Below are 21434 nucleotides of genomic sequence, written 5' to 3' on the forward strand. Positions count from 1 at the left end.
CTCGGCTTGGATGACTTGACTGTTGTATGCCACAAAAGCTTCATGTTTAAATTTGTATCCTTTGTAACATGCTCATTTGAATCTATTAACTTGTGTGTGACATACCTCCCAACTGAAGAAAACTCCACTTTGCCGACTACGATGACAACATATCATGTCATAGCAGTCCTAAAATTTAAAACATATGCAAAAATGATTGCAAAAAAACTTGTATCATCCAACTCTCATGTATCCATGTAAATATGTAAATCATTGCATAGGGAAAGCTCATGAACTGATTTTTTTTTTTTTGCGATAAAATGAAGTGGAGATTTGAAATTGATGTCAATATCTCTTTTCTGTATTTATTCTGAAATCAATAGTTCAGTTATGCATCTCCCAAATATTAGCAACTGTACCATGCTATTTTTTTTTGCTTCTTATGTCAAGTATTTGTGCTATAGTTTGTCAGGCTACAAAGGTCTGCTGTAATTTTTTTTTCATGAACAAATATGCACAATAAGAAAAATACACTGAATTTATTTGTAAATTTAATAAATACCCAATATTCCGTGCTTTTGGAAGAGAATTATCTTTTATATGACCAAGTAGCAAATTATTATCAGTAGAGGCTTGCATTATCTTTTTATATGACCATGTAGCAAATTTATTGCTCAAGCATAATGTCCCCGGACTCGCATGCATTCAGTTTCTAATCATTACACTAAATCCATCATTGATCTGATGCACATATCATAGTTACACTTAGAGATAAGGGATCCTATTATCAGTAGAGGTGTGAGAAAAGCATAATTTCCCTTGACTTGCATGCATTCAGTTTCAAATCATTACATTAAATCCATCAGTGACCTATGCACTTATCAATAGTCACACATAGAGATAAGGGATCCCTAGAGATAATGTTTTGATGCATGTGCTGAAATTTAGCTGGTAGTTCTAGAAAGCCAATGTGCATATTATATGCTTCATCTATTAGATAGGCCAGAAAGGTAAGCACACAAGGGGCTCTTTTGGTATGAACAGTGGATGCCCATAGCTATATGGGAAGACGATCATAAAACATTATGCTTGCTAGCTGAGAAGGTTCTCTTAGCATTAAAGAATGCGATTGTTCTCATGATCAACAAACACATGAGCTATCTGTTTTGTTTCACTATCTCCATGTGTTTGCTTTTGTCAAACTTGGATGGTTAAAGTTAGAAGAGCAGTAAAGAATGTGATTGTTCTCAAGATCAACAAACACATGAACAGTTGTTTTATTTCATCATCTCCTTGTGATTCCTCTTGTCGAACTTGGATGGATAAAGCTTGCTCTATCTAGGCAGGATAGGATGTATAAAGATTTCTCCTTATATAATGCTGCTTCTTGTAAGCTACTTAACTGCATAAGCTGAGAAAGGGGGTGTGTCTTTTGATGCATGGTAACATCTTCAAACCAATTAATCGTTTATATCCCCCTAACCCCCCCCCAACACACAAAAAAATCCTGAGCTTCTATGGACTCACAGTACCTGTAATTTCAATTTTTATGGAATTGTTTTCCCCTTCTGAATTGTAATTGTATTTTTGTTGATCTAGAGGTTTATTAATAGAGAGAAACAACGGTCAATACGTATGAAGTTATCCCGTGAAAAAAATTCTTCATGAGTGCAGACTGTTGCGTGAGTGGCAATGCTAACTATACAAGAAAAATAGTGACTGCAAACCAACTCATCACGACAGATCTAATCTAGAACCACTCTAATCTTTATTGACATCTCCAATTGTGTGTACAATGAGGCAACTTAGGGCTTTCGAGTGGAGTTTTAGAGAGGTACAACAATATTTGTAGAGTTTGAGCTGGACTAAAACTAAACTAAATGATGAGTTTGTTCGCCAAGTTCTAGATGGTGCTAACTAAGTGGATAGGAGTAGATCAAATGCACCAACAATCAAATTAACAGTATGACAACTGATGGAAGAGGGAGATGGAGTTGGCGGCGTACATGGGCGAGGGAAGAGGGAGATGGTGAGGGCGGGCTCGGGCTTGACAATGTGGACGGCAGGCTCGATGGAGATGAGGACATCCAGCGGTCCCTTGGCGGCGTGGTAGGGTGCCTTGTCCTCTGTTGGGCAGGCAAGGATGACGGTGGCGAGGAGACAAGGGCTCGATGGCAACGGCAAGGAAGAAGTCTCGAGGGCTCGACAACAATGGCAATGGCGAGGAGGAGGGCTCAACGGCGATGGTGAGGGGGCAAGGAGGCAGTGAGGGGGGTGAGGAGGAGATGGCGTGGGGAGTGTGCGCAATGGAGCTGCGGGGTCGACGACGTTGTGGTCCTCGGTGTCGTGGTGCTTGGAGTCACGGTGGAGGAGGACGATGTCGTGGTCCTTGGCATAGGGTCTAGGCGCGGGTGGGGAAAAACTCTAAGTGTCGGGGGGGGTTGTTTTTATAGGCGAGCGCCTTCACTGCCAGCTCAAAAGGATGATCGGCAGTGAAAGAGGACCTTTACTATCGGCTCATAACTTAGGCCAGCCTAGAGGTCCACCGGCAGTGAAACCCCATTCAATGCTCGAGTAGTCGACCATGGTTCATCGATCACGGTGGTCTACATTGATCACGGTTCAAGCTAATATTCATATAAATTTTAATTTCAACTTGCTAGATACCTAAATTTCATAAAAAATGTTGTAATTCATAAAAAATGGAAAATAAATTTGTTCATACCTAATTTATATATTGGAATTTACTAATTAATTAAAAAAATATAATTGGAGCTTCCTACATACCTAAATTTCATGAATAAGTTTTTGAATTCATTAAAAATGGAAAATAAATATGTTCATACCTAAATTTCTATATTGGAATTTGATAATCAATTAAAAAACATAATTGGAGCTTCCTATGTACCTAAATTTCATGGATAAATATTTTAATTCATTAAAAATGGAAAATAAATATGCTCATACCTTAATTTCTATATTGGAGCTTGCTAGTTAATTAAATATGCTCATACATTCATTAATACATAGTAATTCATAACCTTCATTAATACATAGTAATTTATGTCCATCATTAATATGCAAGTAAAATTACTTAATCTGGCTTAACGATTCACCCTTCATTATGATCACGGTGTACATAGGGAGGTTCGTTAGTGTCTTTCATGAGACCTAGGTCGACGTCCTCTCCGAAAAGAGGTAGTGCGTAGAATTGATTGTGGTCTTCCTCATCAATGATATTCTCCACTCCGATAATCCTTCTTTTTCCTTGAAGAACCACGTGACGCTCCCCCTTGTTAGCCGGGTTTGGATCCTTTACATAGAAGACTTGTATAACATCTTTCACAAGTATGAATGGTTCTTCTTTGTATCCGGTGAGTTTTTGGTCCACTGCAGTCATACTGTACTTGTCGATCTTCACGCCCCTAGGAGTCTGGCTCATTGGCACTGAAAAGAGGAACATTTAACACTCCATAGTTGAGCTCCAGATCTCCTCTATGAATTTATAGTAGGTCTCCCTACTACCATTATAGTCGTAGGCATCTATCTGGACACCATTATTTTAGTTGGCGCTCTTATTATCTTATACTCTCATATAAAATGTATAGTCATTTATGTCATAGCATTGGAATGTGAGGATTGTAGTTGATGGTTCGTGAGCCAACACATTTAACTGAGCACACTCTATTTGCTTATTCATCACATGTCTATGTAACTAGGCACCAAAATGATCTTGATGCTCTCGCACAATCCAAACATCGGACTTCCCTGGGTTTTTGGTGCGTAGCATCTTCTGATGTTTTTCGACATACGAGCCCACTACAACTGATTGTTGCAGAACTACAAAATATGCTTGCGTGAATAAAACAGGGTCGCTAGTGCGGAATGGGTTTGCACCTATCATCCCTTTCCCCAGTAGCCTCCCCTCATGGCAAGATACATACACACCAATCGATTTGAGATTAATGTAGTCGATGCAAAAATCAATGACCTCCTCGGTTCCCTAGCCCTTGGCCATGCAGCCTTCCTGCCGATTTCGGTTACAAACAAGTTTTTTCAGAACTCCCATAAACCTCTCGAAAGGGTACATCTGATGCAGAAACACGGGCTCAAGAATCCATATCTCTTTCACAATGTGAGCAATGAGATACACCATGATATCAAAAATGATGAAGGGAAACAAGCCTCAAGCTGGGATAGAGTCTCGACCACATCTTCATGTAGCTTATCTAGCTTGGCCGGATCGATGGCCTTCTGTGATATCCATTGAAGAATGAACATAGCTTTATGATTGGGTTTCAGACCTTCAGCGAAGAATACATCTAATTGCAATTGGAAGCATTTGTGTTATCATCACATGACAATCATGATACTTCATGCCAGTTAATTTCAAATCTTTCATATTTACTAGTCTCTTTATGTTGCCGGAGTAACCAGATGGAACTTTGATTCTATGCAAGCACTTGCATATTGTAATTTTCTCCGTCTTGCTCAGACTGTAGCTAGCGGGACCAAGATATTTGTCGCCTTCTTCCATATCTTCGGGATGTAGATCATATCTGAGTTTCAAACGTTTTAGGTCCTTCTGTGCATGGAGTGTATTATTTGTTTTGCCAGGTATGTCTAGTAATATACCAATCAAGCTATCACACACATTCTTCTCAATGTGCATGACATCAATTGTGTGTCGAACTATCAAATACGGCCAATAAACCAAGTCATAAAAACATATTTCTTTTTGAACATATGAGCTCTAAGATTAAATTTCCGAACCGGTGTACTCCCGCGTCCCTTTCTAAGGATAACCCTAAGTCCCTTTACCATTTCATATACCTGTATCCCAGTGCGATGCTTAGGAGGTGATCGAGTCTCAACTTTCCCATCAAAAGCTCTCCTGTTGTTGCAGTACGGGTGATCCTTGTGAAGAAATTTACGATGACTTAGGTGCACCATTTTTCGGCAATTCTTTAGCCACAAGCCCTCTGTTTCATTCAAGCAATGCACGCATGTAAAGTAGCCTTTGACAGTTTGGCCCGATAGGTTACTAAGGGCTAGCTAATCTTGGATTGTTATGAACAACATTGCGCGTAGGGTGAAGTTATCTTGTTTGTATCTATCCCATACAAGCACACCATAGTTTCACAGTGTTACAAGATCTTTGATTAATGGTTTCAGTAGACATTAATATCGTTGTCATGTTGCCTCGATCCTTGTATCAGCATCGGCATCATAATGTAGTTCCACTTCATACACAACCAAGGAGGAAGGTTGTAGATACATAGAGTCACAGGACAAGTGCTATGACTACTGCTCATGTTGCCGAATGGATTCATCCCATCCGTACTCAACTCAAATCTTATATTCCTCACATCTTTTGCAAAGGGCTACTTATATTTCCTATTGATGTTTCTCCACTATATAGAATCAGCGGGGTGTCTCAGCATTCTATCATCCTTGCGCTCCTCGGCGTGCCATCACAACAATTCGGCACCTTTTGTTCACAAATAAACACTTCAAACAGTGAACTATAGGAAAATACCACATCACCTTAATGGGAGGCATTTTCTTCTTTCCTTCACCATCGATATCATCATCGTCACGCTTGTACTGTGCTACACCACAGACTAGACACGCTTCCAAGTTTGAATGCTTTTCGCAATACAATATGCAATCGTTTGGACATGTATATATTTTCTGCACTTTTAACTCCAATGGGCACACAACTTGCTTGGCCTGGTACTTTCAACCCCTTTGGAAGCAATTTCTCAAGAACAGTAATAATTATGTGAAGCTTGTATCAGACCACCCATTGCTTGCCTTCGATTGTAGCAGTGAAAGTACGATATGCAACTTTATGTGCTCCTTCTCGCAGCTCGGGAACAATGCTGTTTTAGACTCCTCTACCATATGGTGAAAATTTTGAAACTCTCTTTCATTAGTGAAGTTCCCTTCCCCATCGCGTAACATCTGCTCCATATCATCATCGTCGTTGTCAGCCAACATATCAGTGCACAAGTCATCGTCTTCTCTGCCAATATATTACCCTTCCTGTACAATCTCAGCTTCACCATGCTCGGTCCAACGGGTATAGCCAGACATAAAGCCTCTTGGTATCAAGTGGAAATGTATCTGCTAGGTGGTGAAAAACTGCTTCTTGTTCTCGCAATCGACGTATGGACATCACATATATTGAGATTGTGTATTTGACATATGCGCCGCGGCTGCTACCAAGAAATACTCCACGTCGTTCGTGTACTCTACGCTTACATGGCTCGCATCGTACATTCATCTTCTGTCCATCTATAATTATATCATTATTGTAAATCCATATTCAAAATATCTAGAATATTTTGCAATCACTAACAAATAAATTACCTCGCCATGTCTTACCAGCAATTGGCCTGGGTTGGAGGAGTCACATTTTATATGCTTTTACGTCCGCTTCCGATGAGTGTTTATTGGTACCATCACTAAAAATTTTCATTATTATTCAACCCTTATGTATGACTAATTAAGTAAATATGGAAAATAAATACGCTCATATATAAAGTTTCTATATTGGAGCTTGCTAACTAAATAAAATATAAAAATTATAATTGGATCTTGCTACATACCTAAATATCATAGCAAAAATTTCTAATTCATTAAAAATCAAAATAAATACGCTCATACCAAAAGTTTTCATATTGGAGTATGCTAATTAATTAAAATGTAAAAAGTATAATTAGAGTTTGGTACATACCTCAATGTCATGGCTAATTTTTTTAATTTATTAAAAATAAAAATAAAAATATGCTCATACCTAAAGTTTCTATATTGGAGCTCGCTAATGAATTAAAATATAAAAAATATAATTGGAGCTTGCTATATACCTTAATATCATGGCTAATTTTTCATTATTACTCAACCCTTATGTATGACTAATTAAGTAAAAATAAAAAATAAATATGCCCATACATAAAGTTTCTATATTGGAGTTTGCTAATTAAATAAAATATAAAAATATAATTGGATCTTGCTACATACCTAAATATCATGGATAAATTTTCTAATTTATTAAAAATCAAAATAAATATGCGCATACCTAAAGTTTCTATATTAGAGTTTTCTAATTAATTAAAATATAAAAAATATAATTAGAGCTTGCTATATACATTAATTTTATGGTTAATTTTTAAATTCATTAAAAATTAAAAATAAATATACTCATACCTATAGCTAATGCAAATCAATAATAAAGACATTTTCCACCATAAGCTACTAATTGAAGCTTCGATATCATGAATGAGGTATAATTGCATGTACATTATCTTAAAACATCATGGTCATAGGTTCATCTCCATCATTTCAAAATCTAGAGCAATTTAGCAAATAAAATTCAACTAAAAATGAATTAGAGATGAAGTTACTACCTTAGAACACCTAGGTCATGAGGATTCCTCAAAATTTTGAAGCCTCCAAGAACTAGGTGACCAAAACTGGCTGCTACCGAGCAAGAACAAAGTTCCTCTCTGTTGTTCTCGGGCTTGGGGAAGGACATGGTCACTTTTATATAGCCAAGACATCACTGCCAGCTCATATAACCAGCCGGTAGTGATGCCCTGCTATCACTGTTGGTTCATAAGTTATGATGATTGATTCTTTCTGCACGTATTATGAACCGATATATAAGGCCGGTTTTGTGGTACTGTTAGCGTTGTTTGACCATAAAATATGGTACTTGTGTGACTTCCAAAATAGTATAGTGGCTTCTAGAATATATTTTATAGTCTGATGAAACTTTAAATTAGATCCGCTAATTTGAGGATTTGGTATTAGGCTGAGCTCTCTAGGTTTGTAGTTGAGGGGGGGGGGGGGCGTGTTTGTGATATAGATGGATAAATTAGTGATGTTGCACCATGGTGGTACTGTGAATAGGAATGCGAATGGAGTTGTTGAATTTGAGGGAATGCAAGAGGTGGTGTTGCTCTTTAGTGAACGCCCATCTTTTGGTAGTATTGTTGAACACTTAAAAGCGAGGCTTAGGTGGACGGAAGATGTAAATTTAGAAGGCTTGATTGATGTCTGTTCGTTCAAGGGACTACACATCGAGAGTTTAGTCCCAATCAGTGGTCAAGAGGAATGTGAGAGTTATGTACAAATCATGATGAATTCCGAAGTGAGGGCTATAGACTTGCTGGTGCGGAAGGTGTTGTGAGATCCCTCACCTGCTTAGATGCCATTCTACGTCAACAACTCCACCCTGGTTGAAGAGTTTGATGTTCATGTTGTTCTGTTGGCTCCTTGTGAGGTTCCATTGACACATCCAATGCATGGAGATAGTTTTGAGGTATTTTCAAACTTTTGAACATATTTACTCTCAAATAGGGGGTTTGTTTCAAAAACCGTTTATACCATGGTGTTGCTCATCATTATGCAATAAAAAAATGTCCAATATGCATATATTTATATTTTTTGAAAATATTGTTTACACAAATCACATAGAAAATGTTGGACATGTAATCACAAATTGTGAAATAGGTCTCATAATTTGTTGAACAAAGATTTAAAAAATGTTTAAATAGGTCTTCACAGTTGTTAAATTAGGTCTAGCTGATTGTTGAATCAATTATATTGAGTCGTTGAAAAGATTATACATGAGATAAAAAAATTGGAAAGAAGAAAAATAAATGAAAAAAAGCAAAAATTGTTGCTTCATGGGCCTTGGGCTCATCAATCAAGCATTAGCAGTCGGTCAGCCGATGTGTAGCCCTGGGGGCCAATTGGGGCGAAGAAGGAAGAACGGAAACGGGGAGGTGAAAGAGGTATAACCAAGAGTCGAGAGGTAGAAGAAGATCTCGAAGAAGGCAGGGAGAAGTGAGGGCGAGATGACGATCCGGTTCGTGCTGTTCGTGAACAAGCAGGGCCAGACGCGGCTGGCGCAGTACTACGAGCACCTCTCCCTCGACGAGCGCCGCGCTCTGGAGGGCGAGATCGTCCGCAAGTGCCTAGCGCGCACCGACCAGCAGGTCCGCACGCCTTCCATCTCCTCACCCCGATCTTCTTATCCCCCTCCGCTGATTCGATCGCCGTCCTGCTCGTTTCTCGCTCGCCTTTCCGGATCCACGGATCGTAGCTAGCCCCCTCCGCAAATCTTGGGACCAGCTGAAGAGGAGGCGCATTCTTGGATCTGGATCCGTGCAAATCCTTTTGCCCTTACGATTTTCTGAAACTTGTGCTGGGTTGTGGTGATGCAGTGTTCGTTCGTGGAGCACCGGAACTACAAGGTCGTGTACAGGCGCTACGCCTCCCTCTTCTTCCTCGTCGGCGTCGACAACGATGAGGTGCGATTCCGCAAGCTCCTCTCCCTTGATGACTTTGACTACCACCACGCCAATTAGAATTATGCTATCCTTGCAAGCGTCCATGAAGTAAATCCGTTGGAATGTCAACTGTGGGGGTGTGGATTTAGCTCTTGTCATTTATCTTTGTTCAGCAGTGCCGTGAAGAAAAGGGTTTAGTAGGAGCGAATTTTGCACGATTTGTGAACTTAATGGAACAAAGACCTCAAAGCTATGATCTTTCTTGGGTATCGTACTATTGTGTAGTATTAGTGCTATTGAACTGTCATCCATCCATGGTACCGTTTTGCTTGTGCAAGTCTGAATTTGCTGACTGCTCTGTTTATCATCCTTTATTGATGAATTCGAATTAGTTTGTCACCGATCAAGCAACATTTACTGTTGTAAACGAAATTGAAAATCGTGGTTTTACTTTGATGCTATTGATTTAGCCCGTGTTCATATATATATATTTGTCCAATGAAAGAAATTGTCACACAATGGGATTCATCAATGAAAGAAATTGTCCAATGAAAGAAATTCAGTAGGGATGGATGGCAGTTGTTATGGAGATCACAAGCGAATCTGTCTTTCATGGGGCTTTCGCATCATTACTGTTACAACCGTAATCACAGGGGTCAGGATTGAAGCCACGTTCCGCAATCCTGGAACATCGTCCCAAATCAAGGGTCGAAATCGAACAGGGTCCGCTGTCTAAAATAAGACAGGGTTGCCGCCCGCTGCCGTAGGGAACAATCTCTGGGTGAAGGCCTGGCATAGCTTGGTCCGTCCCCCTCGTTAGAGGCGGCAAGGGCGGGAGAGAACTGGTGGCGGCGGGGGCGGAAGTGTGTCGTTGGCAGTGTCATGGACGAGAGGGGGGACTGCTGCTGGGGATGGAGGAAAGGAGGTGACGAGGATGAGACGATTGCTACTGTGATGTGCAGTCTTTCAACTTGTGGCGGCGGATGTGAGAAAATGGCGCTAGCCACTAGGTACTAGGTCACGGGAGGATGGGAGGAGCTGGTGCCTGGTAGTATAGTGGGCTGTTTGGGCTTTAGGTATCACGTGAAAATTGGAATGGACGGTGGGCTGACTAGATAGTCTTGTAGTGAGCCATGTATATATGTGCTGATTAGCTGTGGCTAATATGCCTCTAAAAACATCTCAAAGAAAATTAATATTCCTCTTAAATATTCTCAGGCTAATATTAGTTATTGAAGTGTCATTGAGTAATACATATATTTATTTAATTTTTTACTATCATAACAATTGTAAATTTGCCACTGTTTTGAACCGTTATTGCAAACTTGCCATTAAAAAATTGCAAAAATGCCACCAGAACTGTCATTCGAGTGGCATTCTTGCAAAAAATAAAAAACCAGTGGCAAATTTGCAAATGCCCCTAATATATATATCTGTATAAATAGTTCATCAACCTGGGTTATCGACCCAGATTGTTGTGGTCATTGACCCGCGTCCCAAATTATTGTCCCAAAGAACAGTACCCCTTTCGACTCTGATTTTTAGAAATCATCGACCCTAGTCCCTCGACCCCGTTCCCCTACCCAGTCGACCCTAGATTCTGGTGACTGTGATTACGACTGAGTTGCCCTGGATGGCACCATTTGTTAGGGATGTTTTTTGGTTTGTTGACTGAACTCTGAAGGGTATAAATATCTCACAGTACGAGCTTTGGTTGAGACTATTTTGTGACAACACTATTACACATTTACACTGTGAACTGTACTGCTCCGCATATCTATCTATATCTTGTTTTCATCTGCTTTTGTCTGGTTTTAAGTCCCTGTCTTAGAATGATTATAGTTGTAATTGCCAATATTCCCTTTGTGCCTGAGGATTCAATTTTGTTTAGTAGTACCTTTCGGAACGTTTCATTTTTCTACCTTAACAAGAAAATCGTCCTCTGACTAGTTTTATGGCAACTTGCATATGCAAATGAGTGCTACATGATTTGTAACTTTTGTTGCAATATGACTGCATTCCTGTTTTTCTTCAAGTCTTCAAGCATTACTAGATACCTCTTTCTTTCTTTCCTTGAACTACAGAATTTTTAGGCATTTGCTCCCTCTGATACAACTGATGATGTGGTAATTTCATCTTGTTTGGCAGAATGAGTTAGCTATCCTTGAGTTCATACATCTTTTGGTGGAAACTATGGATCGCCACTTTGGCAATGTGGTAAGTTTTCATAATCCCAAGCATTCTGTCTCAGTATTGTAAAATTATTCGCTTAACTAGGGCTAATTCTAGCTTTTTTTTATTCGTTCCCTCCTTTTCTTGGTCAGTGCGAGCTTGACATTATGTTCCATCTGGAGAAGGTGCATTTCATGCTGGAAGAGATGGTGATGAATGGTTGCATTGTGGAGACAAGTAAACAGAACATCCTGGCACCAATCCAGCTTATGGAGAAAACTTCTTAAAATAGTGCTCTCCTATTGTCTAGTTCTTTATCCTCTGCTGCTTAGCAGCACTGCCTCTCCCCGGCCATAGATTTTCCCTATGTATGTGACAGTGCCAACAGTTGCTGTAACCATGGATTATTGAATTGACCTAATTGCAAACTATCAGATTTTGTTACCTTCTTTGCTTAGATGTCCTATAATATTTTAACTCTTCATAAATTTGACCACATACGTATAATAGTATCTTTTTATTTTTAATAAGGAAGTTGTATTAGTAGATTTATCATAAAAACATTTCGGTACTAGTATTATTTTAATAAGTTTTTTTGCCAAAGATAATTAGAAAAGTAATGATCAAGGCTGCATATTGGGGATTTTTTCTATGCCTTAAACTACAAATGAAACAGACTAGAGAGTATTTTGTTGTGACGATTATTTGACAATCATGAGGTTATCAGACCTGTAATAAGTACTTCATTGTGATTTTTTTACATCTACTTGTATCAAAATGAACGCAATTCACGCCTCTAAAACAGGATTTTCTACATTAATTTGTGAACTGGTGGAAGCTCTATTTAAACTTCAAACGTTGTGGAAAATGTTTCTCCTATGAGTCTGATTGTTGATCATGCTAATCCCAAGCATTTCGTACACTCTGTAAGTTCTTGTTGTGTGCCAGGATTTTGGTCAGAGAGTTTATAGGACAGTGCTTGGATTTTGGTATAATACTTAATTTTTACTAAATCTTGCTTGCACAAGAAAAACATAATTTTGTACTATCATTGGCTACTGCCTACTGGTGCAAGGATCTCTGTTTTTCTCTCTTTCTCTTCATACAACTCTTCCTTTTCCTCGAATTTTTTTTTAAAAAAACTACTCTTTTTTCAATGAACCTTCTTTACCCTGAGACTTAAAGAGCTTACTGTGGTATTCCTTTAGAACCAATATGAAGCCTATCTATAACTTTTTTTGTGTGAAGAAATTATGTCTCAATTATCAACAGGATGAAAAAACTCCAGCTATATGGTGATGCCTGTTGAGTGCAAACACAGTACATGACATAGTTGGCTTCCACAGAAACATTTCAAAGCTTACTCCATAAAAGCATCCTGGATGTAGCTGATGATGCTCAAATTCAGTTTTCATTAAACAGTACATGAGGAAGAATAGTCGCAGAGCCAAGAATTTATGAGATCCAGTAAAAATAGTTATGAACAAACTCTGCGGCTGCAGACTGACCTCAGGGTGCTTCGTTGCTGGATGATGTGTGGAGATACCTAGTGATACCTCTTTTCCCAATGCCTTCCATCCGCAGTGAAAGAAATATGTGCAAACTAGCATTCCTACCCTTTCTTACGGGCGTTCAATCTTCTCTGCAAACAAGGACCATGCACCCAAATATATAATGAGAGGACAGATAAGGAAGTGACAAGTAGGTGGGTAAATAAAGACATGTTTGGTGCGTGTCAATTATCAAACGTACGTAAGTTTAGCCGCAACTGAAAACGGGGCACTGCCAAAGCTATGTAAAAATCCAAGTGTTTATGGTTGCAACTATGCCAAAATTTAGTACGACAGGAAACATATTTCTAGTTGTGACTATGTCACTATGAAATGCGGTCTCTGTGGCACCTAATATTTTGCAACATTCGCTGATCTTGTCACAAGAAGTACGGTGGTTGAAATGGACTGCAAATTATATCTTGTTTTGGAGATATCGTTGTATAAAGCTTAGTAGTTATAGAAGTATGACAGTGCATCGGATCTCTTTTCACTTCGACGTCAATGGATAGGGGTGAAAATGGTTGGCTGTGTATCTGAATTATCTGATATCTGTATCCGTTAAAACACGAATATGGATATCCGTATCCGTATTTGTTTCTGAAATAGATACTAAAATGGATACATCTGAATTCGTTTTCGAGATATATCCGATTCGTATCCGTATCCGTCAACCAGGGAACCAAATTTTGCTAAAGTTTTAGAAATTTTAGAGGTAAGCGAAATTCCGGCCCAATCAAATTGGAGCAAATTTCAGTCATATTTGATCAAATTATAGTCAAATTTTATCAAATTCCAGTCAAATTTGGCCAAAAGCTTAAATTTTTGACATGAATTTCGAACCAAATTTCTAAAATTCTATCCCAATCAAATTATAATAAATTTTAGTCAAGTTTTACCAAATTTCATTCAAATTTTATCAAAAATTTAAATTCCAGACATGAATTTCGAAGATTGAGTAGATATCCGAATGCGAATTCGAATTCGGACTATCCATTTTGTATTCGCATCTGAGAGTATCCGAATCCGTATTCGCATTCAGATTAAAATGTGGTAAATCGTACTATCCGAATTCGATTCCATGCGTATTCGATCCGTTTTCACCCCTATCAATAGATGAGACATCAATGCATCGGATCTTGTGTCTGCCTCTTTTCGTCTTGTTCTCAAGTGCCTAGCTTCAAAAGAGAATGAAAACAATTGTAATTGCCAATGTTTCATTTTGTGCATTTGTATCCTATTTCTTATAGTAAAACCATTTGTAACAATTCATTATCTTATCAAGAAAATCCTCTAGTAGTCCTATTACACAACTTAGCATTTGCAAATGAGCGCACCCGATTTATAATTTATTTTTACAGTTATGTTGCATTCTATTTTTTAATTCTTTTAAAAGATGAGAATGCATGGGAGGAACTAGGTATCTTTGCATTTTGAAGGAAGGCACACGTTGAGCTAAAGAGGACTATTTTTTTTTAACTCCGGACCCATCCCAGCGCCTTCATTAGAGACGTAAATGGGTGCATCCCACGCTGCCCCCCTGGGAATCAAACGTGGGTGACTCAGGGGCTTGAGCTCCTTGCTCTCCCTATCATAGCCAATCGAGCCCCAGCTTGGATGCCCCCTTCCTTCCTTTCCTTGTGCAATGCATATTCTTCGAATCGTTCACTCCTCTTGATACAAGTCACAACGTGTCAATTTCATCATGTTTAGCACAATGAGGTAGCTATCTATGAATTCATACATCTTATGGTGGTGAAACTGTAGAACTGCCACTTTAGCAATGTGGTAAGCTTGCATAATCCCAATCATTCTTTCTCTCAGCATTGTAAAAGTACTCGCATAACTAGGGCTAATGCTACCCCCCATTTTTTTTCCTCGGCAAGTGTGGGCTTGACATCATGTTCCATCTGGAAGAGATGGCGTTGGATGGTTGCATTGTGGAGACAAGTAAATAGAACATCTTGGCACCAGTCCAGCTATGGAGATAACTTCTTAAAATAGTGATCTCCAGCTGTCTAGTTCTTCACCCAGTGCTGCTAACCACCTCTGCCTCTCCCCTGCCATAGATTTTGCTTCTGTATGTGAAAGTGCCGACAATTGCTGTACGCATAGATTATTGAATTGACCTAATTGCAAACTATCAGATCTTTAGTGAACCGCTTTGCACAGATGTCATCACTTTGACCACATATGTATTAATTCTTTTTTGCTTTTGACAATAAATTATATTTGTAGATTTATCATAAACATATTTTTGTATTACTACATTTTAATAAAATAATATTTGCTGAAGATTATTAGAAAAGTAATTACAAAATGTGCACATTGGAGATTGTGTTCATACCCTAAACGACAAATAAAACAGACTGGAAAGAGAATTTTGTTGTTATGATTATTAAATAGTTATCAAGTTAGCAAACCTGTAAATCCGCATTGTGGTTTTTAGATTCACTAATTCTATTAGAATGGACAAGTGACGCCTCTAAAACAGAAATGTTCAACAGAATTTTGTGAATGGTGGCAAACGTTGATCTGTTCAAATGTAGTGGCAATTGTTCCTCCTATGACTGTAGATCATGCTAATTCCAATCTGGAGCATATATCTTAATTATAAATCTTTTTTGTTGTGAAGTAATTATATCTCAGTTACCAGAAGGTGTAAAAACTCCAGCTATTTGGTAATGCCTGTTTAGCGCAAACACATGCCACAGTTTGCTTCCACAGAAACGTATCAAAACTTGAACTCCATAAAAGCAACCTGAATCTCGCTCAAGGTTGGAGGAAAGATAGTTGCAGAGCGAAGAATTTAGGAGACCCTATAGTTCATACAAACTAGACTGTACATCACACCACGGTCACAGTTTCGATGTTATGAATCGCATTGGCTTTTGAATCCCTTTGAGATTTTGATCTAGTTCTACGGCTGCAATGGCAGATGATGCGCGGAGGTAGCTAGTGATAGCTGTAGTCCGTGCCGATCCGGGGCAGCTACTCTTTGTACAAGTTCGGTGATAGCTGGAGATGCGGTGGAATCTTTTCCAAATGCCATCCACGCCAAGGAAAGAAATCTGTGTAAACTAACATTCTTACCCTTTATTATGGGTAAGAATCCCAATATATAGAGATAGGATTTATTATAGGTAAGAATCCTAATATATAGAGATAGGAGGAAAGATAAGGAAGCGACAAGTAGGTGGGTAAATAATGGTATGTTTGATGCATGACACCTATCAAACACACTTAAATTTGGCCTCAATCGAAAGCAGGGCACGATCAACTTTGTGAGAAAATCCATGTGGTCGTTTAACGCTTAGTAGATAAACAAAAGTACCACAACAAAGAATGAGGCAGCAAACTTCGGTGCTCGTCACCAGTTATTTTTGGGTCTACCAAATTTTGGGAAAAAAAATTCTCTTCATACGTGATGCACACCCCTGCTCTTGGGGCACCATGTGGATGGAAGCCACGTGTCTCGCGGCGTCGATCTCAAAGCGTGGACGACTAAAGGCAAACCACGTACCTAATAGCTCATTACTTCCTGTCCCACCACACTCTCTACTTGTCGCTTTTCCTCGTTACTTTTCTCTCTTTCTTCACGTAGCTTCCCTGTTTGCCCTCCCAGCTCCGATCTGCCACCCAAGTACAGCTGCCTGCATGGCCTTGGACGGTTCTAATCCCAGCAAAATAGGTCACCGCCGCCCAGTGGCGAAGCCGCGGTATGGCTGAAGAGGGTTTGGCATCTCTCAATGACACTGCTATCTAAGTTAATGAAGTCCTAATTAGTATGGGTTAATCGTAGTTCAATCTAGTTTCTAATCTAATTGGTCCCCTAATTAGCCTCTGCTATGTCTAATTCTCGGCTTCGCTCCTGCTGTCGCCTCTCAAACCCTGCCATTGCCACTATATGTCATAGCAGCTCTCCTGTCCTATCTTAACGTTGTTGATTTCGGACAGTACGTTGTCGCTCCAGCCTCAGCACCACCATTCGCGTCTATACCCTCTCCGCACGGCCGAAGGTGGTGTATCCACTGTCCGCGTTGATCCGGTTTCTCCGCCGGCCATGCTCGACCGCCACTGGCGTTGCGCTCACCTGTGGCAAGAAACTCCACCCTCCTTAAGATAAGCAATGGCCAGATCTGGTTAGGCCCATCCAGATCCTACAAAATTTGCCTCCCTTGCCATCACTGACTCAGAATACTAGTCATCACTGACTCAGAATAGCTGCACTTGGTTCGTTGTCTTCATCGCTCGTCCATGCTTTGAGATCAACGCCGCGGGGCAGGTGGCTTTCATCCACATGGTGCACCAGAAGGAGGGGTGTGCAGCACGAATGTAGAGAATTTTTTTCCAAACTTTGGTAGCTATCTATGTGCCGTCGAATTCGAGGGTATTGCACGCACCTTTGACAATAATGGAAATATAAATATGATCCGGCTAATGTGGTCATGAACTTTCATTTCCCTTTTGGTTTGCTTCATTTAGACTGCATAAGGTGTGTACTACAGTATTTTGAACGTTTGCTAGCTTCAAGTATTCCCATCTCATAACATACATGCTTCAGTTTCTTCCGAGCACTTGGACACCAATTATGTCTTAGCCAATTTAACACAGGAGAACTGTTCAAGTACCAACTTATCCCTCTGTTCTTTCAGGAATCAAACAAGAAATCAAGAAGGCTTGGAATGTCTGTACTTTATTTAATTTGTAACCCAGTTTCAGGAATCACAGTAAGGCAGAGGCACTAGTGTGAGCTTGACATCACGCTGAGATCCGGAGAAGGTGCACTTCGTGCTGGAAGAGTTGGTGATGAATCGTTGCATTGTGGAGACAAAAAACAGAAACACTCTGCACCAATCCAGCTTATGGATAAACTTGATGAATGTGTGTGATTTAACACCATCTCCTCTCCCCTGGAATAGATTATCTTAAATCATAAAAACATTTTTTCTACATTTTCAATGTGATGACATATAATTAGAAAAAATGTTGACCAAAGGTGTATATTGAAGATTGTGTTGATGCCCAACACACTTTAATGGAACAGACCGGAGTGAGTAAATATTTTTCCTGTGAAATTTGTTTGACAGCCATGAAGTTAACAAACCCTTAGTAAGTACCACTTCGTGGTTTAGGGTTCATTCTTATATGCACATGGATACGACCACATAGCACTGATCTGAACATGAACTTGCCATGGATGCTCGTTGTTGCACCCCTGGGTGTGTGACGTGGGCGTAAGAGGACTCAAGAGAATGGCTTACTACTACTAAGTTGGCTCTCAGCAACATTTCACCCGAGTCCACCAATGGAGTCTTCAAGAAGGTACCCCTCATCTTCCTTCCTGAATCCTTCGACCCGACTGAACTCCAGGTGCTTAGGTGGTAGCCACCGCCTGAGGGAAAAACATACTATTTCACTGATCAACCTGGGGTTGGCACTATTTCATTCCTCACTGCTGGTTCCTTTGCAGTTCGTATGAGAGATGGTGGCTGGTTTTTTTTTCTAGACGTCACTCATTCCCAGGGAAGTAAGTTTGTTTAACGTAACATTCATGCCTTTTGCCACAGGCCTTCTGTCAACAAGGCACTACGAGCAATATATGAAGGGAGAAGGAAGATAATGCAAAAAAAGTGATACGTAGGTGGGTAAGTAATGGCCTGTAAAACTATCTAAATAGGTCGTGTCTACTCGGGCCTTCAGGATGCAGCTAAGTACACAGGTAACTCCCTTAGATGGATGAGGTCATTAGTGATGGGTGGTAAATTCATCCGTCATTATTATCTGAACATTAGTGATGAGTGGTAAGTTCACCCTCACTAATGGTATGATTATAAATAGCGGGCCCGGGAACCTTAGCCTCCAATTTTGCCTAAGTCCCGCTGCCCATTCCTCCGATTTACACATCCTCCTCGACGCCGCTGCACCCTCCTCTAATCCAGCGCCGTCTATGGCCGCCAATGACAAGGACCTAGCGTCGTCATCCTCGGTGCTAGCCCCCGACGATGACTACATCGATTGGAACTACCTGATGACCGCTCACAACACGGGTGGCCATTAGATCTTACTGGTCATTGCCCCCAAGTGGAACTTGGTCTGGTATCTCGATTCATCAAGATCAGTGGTAGGACCTAACGGCAAACTAGGACAATGTGACTATACTGTCGTCAAACAAATCCTCGACGAGTAAGCTCTTTATGACTTATGTTACATATTGAACTTTTCAAATTTACACCAAATATTGACTATTGGACTCCTCTTCGTATGTAGAGCTTTCGACATGTATATGCGCTATGATCCAAAGTACGATCTGAAGGAGCCCCACACACTGACACATAAGACCATCTTCACGGTAAGTGCCAGCAAACATATTTGTAAATACTTTACTACTACATTTTTTCCTTTCGATGACAGTTTTTTCCCTCTCCAGTGCCACCAACAACCATCGGGCAACTCCTGCGGATTCTACGCTGCACGTCACATGCAGCTATTCATGGTAGCAAAGGATATGAAATCCCCAGATGTAAGATAATTGTATAGTCTTTTCATTGCTGCTTTTATTCATTACAAATATTTGATGATAAAATGATTTTGCTCATGTTAATTGCATACTTTTTTCATAACTACTTTCATTAAGCAGGAATTCATCATACCGGATGGCAACATCGAGGAGTCTGCACTCTCCAACATTCGAGCACAGATCGTCTCGTTCTTAATGACCGAAATTGTCTCTTCGAAAGGTGATTTCTATTGTAGGGAGGTAGGGCTATGACTTATGTAATTTGTGGTTGCACTTTCGACTTATGTAATTTGTAACTATCTTGATGTGGACTTGCGCTGTTGTATGTTTCGAGGACTTTTGATTATGTAATTTGTGGCTGCATATCTCGTGACTTTGTCCCTACAATGTGGGTCGTATCTGGATGTCCCTACAATGTGATTATATTTTGTGGTTACATTTGTATCTGGATGTGTCTTATTTGCAGGAGAAGACGGCTGCCAAATCCTGACATTGCTTCAGGATCAGCCAGGAAACAGGTAAATCCTTTCGGGGGATGAGAAAATTAGTGACAGGTGCTAAATTCACCTGTCACTGATGACCGAGTCCCAATGACGGGTAGCTTTCCAACCCGTCTCTGGGACTCCGTCATTAGTGACGGGTGGTAAATACAACCGTCACTAATGACTCATAAGCGGTGATGGGTGGTAACACCCTGTCACTGATGAATCGGTCACTAGTGACAGGTTGTAGCTACCAATTACTGGTTCTAGATCATTAGTGATGGGTTGTTGTTAGCATCCATCACTAATGACAGAGTCCCAGAGACGGGTTGGAAATTTACCTGTCACTAATGAATCGGTCACTAGTGACGGGTTGTGGTTAGAACCCGTCACTAATTACCGAGTGCCAGAGACGGGTTGGAAAGCTACTCGTCACTGGGGATCAATTATTAGTGATGGGTGTATCATACATCCGGCACTAATGACGGTCACATTGATGAGCTACAAGCCTTCTCAGGCCATAGGAGATGCATTTTAGTGATGGATCTCAATTATGACCTGTCATTGGTGACTATCATTAGTGACGGGCCCCAACCGTCACTAATGTTTTATCATTAGTGACGCAATAAGAGTGACAGGTGCGGTAACCATCACTAATGACGGTTATCACCCGTCACTAATGACGGTTATCACCCGTCACTAATGTGCTATTCTGGTGTAGTGTAGTAAGGATCACAGACGGATTTTTTTGAAACCTGTCTATGAGTAATAAGAGTCATAGATGGTTTTATTGAAATCCATCTGTATTCATTGTCACAGACGGAGTTTTTAAAAAACCATCTATGTGACCCCTTCCTTCATATAAGAAAATTTGCTTCTTGGCTGCCCTCATGGTATGACATACACACTTTCATGATTCACTAACTAAACAGCATATTGACACATTGTTCATAACATCAATCATACATTATTCATAACATCTATCACACATTGTTCATAACACAAAACACATACATTTACATATCACAAGGGTTAAGAACATCCAACAGATGCACATCACACATTGTTCAATAACACATAAACGTAGTTAGCTAAACACACTCTCTATCTATATACCATGATCGATGATGTTTTCCAAAAAGACGAGATGATAGACATCATGGCGACGCCGTCTCCAGAAGGACAAAAAGTGATCGACAAACTTGGGATGATTAACATCGTCTTTCAAAAAGACAAGATTATAGATATCATCTCAGCCTCCTGTTTTTCAGCACAATGTTAACCCAAGTATCCTCTTCAATGAGCAGCTCGTAGTCATCCGGATCATGCTATCTCATGCATGAGTTAGAACCAGATTCTTTTGCTGCCAAACTGCTAGACATAGTTCAATAAGAAATGTGCGTTCAAACATGCCTTGTAGTTAACGAAA

General features: G+C 40.0%; 1 protein-coding gene across 1 annotated transcript; it reads left to right on the top strand.

Moving 5' to 3' along the window:
- The first annotated feature begins 8717 nt into the window (after nucleotides 1-8717).
- Nucleotides 8718-11898, top strand: LOC133898257 (AP-4 complex subunit sigma). The gene is made up of 4 exons (XM_062338877.1): nucleotides 8718-8987; nucleotides 9216-9302; nucleotides 11430-11498; nucleotides 11606-11898. Exons 1-4 carry the CDS (start codon nucleotides 8847-8849, stop codon nucleotides 11738-11740), a joined length of 432 nt encoding a protein of 143 aa, XP_062194861.1. The 5' UTR covers nucleotides 8718-8846; the 3' UTR covers nucleotides 11741-11898.
- The last annotated feature ends 9536 nt before the right edge of the window (nucleotides 11899-21434 follow it).

The sequence above is a fragment of the Phragmites australis genome, chromosome 18, assembly GCF_958298935.1.
Source record: "Phragmites australis chromosome 18, lpPhrAust1.1, whole genome shotgun sequence".
NCBI lineage: Eukaryota > Viridiplantae > Streptophyta > Magnoliopsida > Poales > Poaceae > Phragmites > Phragmites australis.

Coding starts and splice junctions, on each gene's coding strand:
- LOC133898257 (XM_062338877.1), top strand. CDS start 8,847: ATGACGATCCGGTTCGTGCTGTTCGTGAACAAGCAGGGCCAGACGCGG. Junction 8,988..9,215: donor TAGCGCGCACCGACCAGCAG/GTCCGCACGCCT, acceptor GTGGTGATGCAG/TGTTCGTTCGTGGAGCACCG. Junction 9,303..11,429: donor TCGGCGTCGACAACGATGAG/GTGCGATTCCGC, acceptor CTTGTTTGGCAG/AATGAGTTAGCTATCCTTGA.